A 6,155-nucleotide genomic window follows, 5' to 3' on the forward strand; every position below is an offset into this window, starting at 1 on the left:
TTTTCGTCGACGAAATCTCGTTTCAACTCTTCCGGTTCATCGTCTGAATCGTCGCTCACTAATTCGGGTTCTAAACCGAAAATATCGTCATTCGTAATATTTTCGCATCGGAAAATCTCGAATGGCGTATGGCTCGTATTTTGCTTGAAATATTTTGATATATACACGCTGTCGTCTTGAGAATGGACTGAGGACGCGCCGTCAGACTGAGTTTTAACCAATGACGTATCAGACCTAACACTCAGGTACTTTTTAAATTGTTTAAACTCCTGCAAATTGAGCAAATTGAATGTTGATTTGACAGGACACTGTTCCCAACCCTCATTTCCAAAAACAATTTCAATTCCTCCATTCTGCCTTTATGATAATTCTTTATGTATAACACACTTTGAGTTTTAATAAAATCCTGTAACAAATCAGATTTATCACCGCAAAACACTTCGGCAACTTGTGTTAACTTACGCAAAATCCCTAACATCTGAATAAACTTTTCGAATGGATACTCTTCTAACCCAGAACTCTTTAGAAACGTCGAAACTTTCGCTTGAACATCATGCCATATCCTAACCAGCCCAGCGTTTAATTTCTGCCGAATATATTCCCTACTAACGTTCTTCTCGATCTCAAAAACATTATTCGATATCGGAATCGATTCCTCGCCATCATACTTCGCATGCCAGTCAACTAAAAAGATAATAGCTCTTCATAATTAAGAATAGATTCTCGCATAAGTTCAAAAGGCAAATTGGAGCTTTCGTTGGCTGTACAGACATGCACATATCTTGAAATTTCATATCGATCGTATCACCTACATAATTCTTTACAGCTTCAATCGATGATTCATTGACCGCTGAAGAATAATGCATGTGTAGTTGTTCCATAGCCGCTTGCGTCTTTCCGAGCAAGGCGTAAGCTTTTCTTAGCTTCCTGAAAATGATTTCATCGAATCTGTAACAGATGCTTGCTAGGATCGCGTCTAGCTTTTCCTCTGTCATGTCTAAAGTGTCCTGAAGGCGTGTTGCCAGGTCAGCTATGCAAGTGTACTCCTTGTGGCTACTAGCTGCTTTTTTGCTTTTCAAAATAAGCTCAATAGCTCCATAGTATTCTTTTTTGAGAAGCAGTTCAGCGACATCAGTTTCTACGCTTCTCAAACTGCGGAGTAATTCGAGAGACTTTAGAACGGATCGAATGATTTGGCGTTTACGAAAGTTTGCTAAGATAACGAATGTTGATATTGTCAAGTGGTTCGAGGCTGCCCTGAGTTGTTCACGGGCTTTCTGACATGTCTGAAGAGTTGTTGTGAGTTGTTCGCGAATGTTTTGTATCTCTTTGAATTCTTTGTCGCAGTTGTCTCGCTGTTGGGATATGAGGTGCAAAGCTTTGCCTGATACAACCTGTGGACAATGGAAATTGTTGAGATTGGAGAATATAGTTTGGCTTGTGAGGGATATTAATAAAAATACTAATAATAATCTATACTAATATATAAAGTCTATACTAATATATAAAGCTGAAGAGTTTGTTTGTTTGAACGCGCTAATCTCAGGAACTACTGGTCCAAATTGAAAAATTCCTTTTGTGTTGAATAAACCATTAATCGAGGAAGGCTTTAAGCTCTAAACCACCACGCTGCGACTAATAGGAGCGAAGATACAATGGAAAATGTGGAAAACACAGGGTGGGTATAAATCAAAACTCATATCTTCTACCCACGGGGACGAAGTCGCGGGCAACAGCTAGTATAAACTAAAGTTATATTATAAAGCTAAAGAGTTTATTTATTTGAATGCGCTAATATCAGAAACTGCTGATCCAATTTTATTCTTTTTTCGAGTTACTTTACCGCGTTAGGTCATCTATTAAAGAAGGTTATAGGGTAAATATACCAGTATCTCGTAAACATTAAACCCTTATTTTGAGTTTGCGAGATAAAATAAAAAAATCCGATCCAATATTTTTATAGTAACTATCGTGGGACTGATGCATCGCGAGTCGAACTGCGCGTCAACTCATTATTAAGGACTCCGGTTGGGTCCGAAACTAGTCGGGCAACCCCGATAAATACGCGTGAGTAAACCGTTGCATCATTTAGTAACTACACACATTTCTTTAGTCAAATGCTCTATTCATAATGAACCAAATTTTACAGCCCAGCACCTCGAAAAGCATGTCAACCTTTCCACCCATCATCGGCCTAGCCTTTTCCCAGCTATGTTGGGGTCGGCTACCAGTCCAACCGGTTTCAGCTAAGTACCAGTGTTTTACAAGGAGCGACTGCCTATCTGACCTCCTTAACCCAGTTACCTGGGCAACACGATACCCCTTGGTTAGACTGGCTGTCAGACTTTTTCAAGCTTCTGACTACCTGTAACGACTGTCAAAGATGTAGGAATAAGAGCCGGGACCCACAATTTAACGTGCCTTCCGAAACACGGAGGAACTCGTTATGAAAAAGATGGTCACCCATCTACGGACCAACCGCTTCAAGCTTAGCTTAACCTGTGATCGAATCACTTATGCGGTTATAGCTTAGCCACGAGCTCCTAACCGTTCCACCCGTCAATAATATTGTATTTCGACAGACAATACATCAAAAAATCACAATATGTAAATAAAACCATTTAGGAAGATCTCATCAAATATCTAGTAAAACAATTATTATCTTATTTTGGTGGCGATATACAATAAATCGATGATAGATTACGAAAATTTCAAATAATTTACAGATAAAATGTGATAAGACTTAGAGATAATTTGAATTCATTCATTTCAAGTGCTTTTGGTCATAAAAGCAATTTATAGAAACCTGTCCGGGAGCGAGATGGGTCCGCGATATAGTGAAGGTCTCGGATCGAATCTGGATGAGGCTGGCACTGGACCATAGAAATTGGCACGAGAAAGGGGAGGCCTATACCCAGCAGTGGGAGAACAAAGGCTTTAGATGATGTTCATATTAAAAAGAAGTACAGTAAAGACCACCAGTCAAACTAAGGGGTATCGTGTTGCCCAGGTAACTGGGTTAGGGAGGTGAGATAGGCAGTTAGCCCAGATCACTAAAACATTGAAAATCCTGAACCCTGATAATTAACTTTAATAGTTAGCTTTAAGATAGTTCTTCTAATCTCCGGATAACGTTTTGGGTACTATTTGTTAATTTAACTGATAAGACCGCTTACTATGTGACATTATTTAATATACCACTGTTTTTATAGTAAGCGCCTATTTGACAATCACTGATTAGCCGATATCTGGCAGATAAATTGAAAAATTTGACAGTCTTTGTATGAAAATTTAACGTCAAATAATTTAACTTATGTGGCGGTGGTGAAACAGGCCCTAAGTATCGGCGGGGATCGCCCGACCAGTTTCAGCGACGTGGCAACGCGTTGCATCGTTTAAGAATAATACTGTTTGATAAGTTATCTTTATCTTAATAAATATAATACCTGTTGCTGCCTCTTCAACTTGGTGAAGACCTGTTCGATCTCGTCACAGGACGTCGTCGGGGCATGTTCTAGCACGTATCGGCCTGCATCGAATTCCGAAGACGGTTGGAAGTAGACATTTTCAATTTCTCGAAGCACCTGCAACAAGAGATTTTGTCTACACGGATAGCCGAGTGATTGAGGTCAACAGAGCCCCAATTCTACTATTTTCTATGGCCGATGAATGAATGATAATTGGCTCCAAATAACACTTTTCGTATTCTCTTAAGTATTTTTACTATACATTTTTTTTAATTTAGTGTAGAAGATACACTCGACGTCAATGTTTTTTTTTTTTTTTTTTTCAATCCACGAATGCTTGTTCTGAGTCTGGGTGACTTTGTGTATGTGACTTTGATGTGTGTGATACCCCAGAGTATAAAATTATTTGCTGTGCCCTGCAGGGTCCATATTATGATCTAATTAGTTTTTTCCGCTGGGTCCCGATGGATGCAGGTGGCAACGAACCGGTCGCGCTGGGAAAATTATGGAGAGGCCTATGTCCAGCAGTGGACTGCTATAGGCTGAGATGAGAGATGAGAGCTAAAAATGAATTGCTGTTCGTTAGTTTCGCTAAAACTGTAGAATGGCTGAACCGATTTGGCTAATTTTAGTCTTGAAATATTTGTGAAAGTCCAGGGAAGGTTTATACTGTGATAAAATATAGAACAGTTGTAAGAAAAAAAACCAGTATTTTTGTCTGCATTATTATCATCGACTGTTAGGCGTACGTAGTCCGCCCGGACAGCTAGTAAAGTATTATAAACACAGCAATAAAAATATAGATATAGAGAGTATATCTGTATTCGAATAATTTTTGTATTTATAGAAATCTGTATTTTTGAAGTGAAACTTCTATAGGCGCATGAGCGTAAATTTTTTACAGATTTAACGGCACGGCCGGTACGCAACGGAAGTGTCGAAAAAGAGGGAGAGAGCGATCGAGACCGATTGAGAGGGAGTAAGACAGGGCGAACGGGCAAGTGAGAAAGATTGAGAGAAAAAGTGAGACAGAGCGAACGTCGTATCCCGCACAGTGCTATGGAGTGAGAGGTGGGAGAGAGCTATAGTGAGAAAGATTGAACGAGAGAGAGAGAATACGAGATATCGAGAAATAATACACGCCATATTGGTTGCGTATTCGTTGACTAGTTAATTATTTATATTTTAGGGACAATTAAATTCCTAACCTATCTTCCTTTGTCCCTTCCTCTTAGTCTCGGAAATCTAAAGTTTATATATATAGTTATAAATATAAACAAGATTTATAAATTAGTTCGCCAAATAAGTTTTACTTCTGACATGTGTACTTTGTACGCACGCATTTTGTTTATTATCGATAGTTATTAAATGTTGCCTAATGGTGCAACTAGAGTCAACCATGTAACGTTTTAACAGTGCCTGAAATATGGCCTATTTGAATTAAAAACTTTTGATTTTAATTTTGATCTAGGCATACCTCTAGGTCAGCAGCCGAGTGGGCGGCGCTCAGCGACCTGGAGTTGACTCCTGGGGGGTCCGTGACGGTTCTCCATAGTTGCCTCTGACAGCATGCCACATCTGAACAGTAAAATTTAGTTGAGATCAAAATTAAAATCCATTTCAACTATACACATTTTGAATTGTTCATTATTAAATGATGCAACGGTTTCCTCACGCGTATCGGGCTCGCCGGGACTAGTTTCGGACCCAACCGGAGTCCTTAATCATGAGTTGACGCGGCGGATCGCGAGTCAAACGAATACGCGTGAGTTAAGTGTTGCATAATTTATTAATGATTTGTTACTGTAATTTTTGGAAGTAAATAAACCTTGCTTTTATTTATAATACTAATTGTAAAAGCCCGTTAAATTATATCCCTTTTTGATATTCTACATATTTAACAACTTATTTTCGTTAAATCTTAAGATTCATTTGAAAACCTCAGATTTAACAATATTCAGGCTTTACAATAACCCAATTTGATAAAAAGTCTATGAGGTTGTATTACCAGGAAACAATTAATATGTAACACCGTAAGGATAAATTTAATAATAATGTTTCTTTTTGTTTTCCTATAGCTATCCTTAAATTTATAACTAACTGATCCTTGGTTGGTATTTTCACAAATTTTCTGCCTATTTTCACAAATACATTGTTTGTCCATAAATGTTTAAATGAACAGTGACACAGCAGATTATTATTAAAATACACACTATTATGTAAATGTACTTATATTGAAATAACAATTTAAATAATATGTATTGTGTAGTCTTTTGTAGATGATATAGAGCAAAAAAAACTGGCCTTACATACCTTAAATACCTAGTTATCAGGTAATTTTTTTTTAAAGTACTAAACTTTGCTGGGGAAGGCTTCCAGTCTAACCGGATTCAGCTAAGTACCAGTGTTTTACCAAGGAGCGACTGCCTATCTGACCTCCTCAACCCAGTTACCTGGGCAACACAATACCCCTTATGTTCTAACTACCCATAATGACTGTCAAAGATGGACAATGTTTTTACAGGCATTTTTTTATTTTGATTTTCTTAAGTTTGTCTTTATTTGTAAAACATAGTTAACATTTGAGACTAGTATTTTTGAGGGAGGCAATAGACTTTTGTGTTGATCTGTTAGAAGGACTGGATGTTATTCAAATATCCTTAGCTAAGCACTAACAATAATCGCTAA

General features: G+C 37.9%; 1 protein-coding gene across 1 annotated transcript; it reads right to left on the bottom strand.

Annotated features, from left to right (window-relative positions):
• Window positions 1-5: 5 nt before the first annotated feature.
• Window positions 6-5,040, bottom strand: LOC113507210 (syndetin-like; the record flags this gene model as incomplete). The annotated part of the gene is given in 6 exon segments (XM_026890070.1): window positions 6-328; window positions 331-688; window positions 690-1,394; window positions 3,447-3,584; window positions 4,945-5,001; window positions 5,003-5,040. Coding segments are annotated over 6 exon segments (1,617 nt in total), but the record flags the coding sequence as incomplete, so codon positions are not given.
• Between the last annotated feature and the right edge of the window lie 1,115 nt (window positions 5,041-6,155).

The sequence above is a fragment of the Trichoplusia ni genome, unplaced genomic scaffold, assembly GCF_003590095.1.
Source record: "Trichoplusia ni isolate ovarian cell line Hi5 unplaced genomic scaffold, tn1 tig00001053, whole genome shotgun sequence".
NCBI lineage: Eukaryota > Metazoa > Arthropoda > Insecta > Lepidoptera > Noctuidae > Trichoplusia > Trichoplusia ni.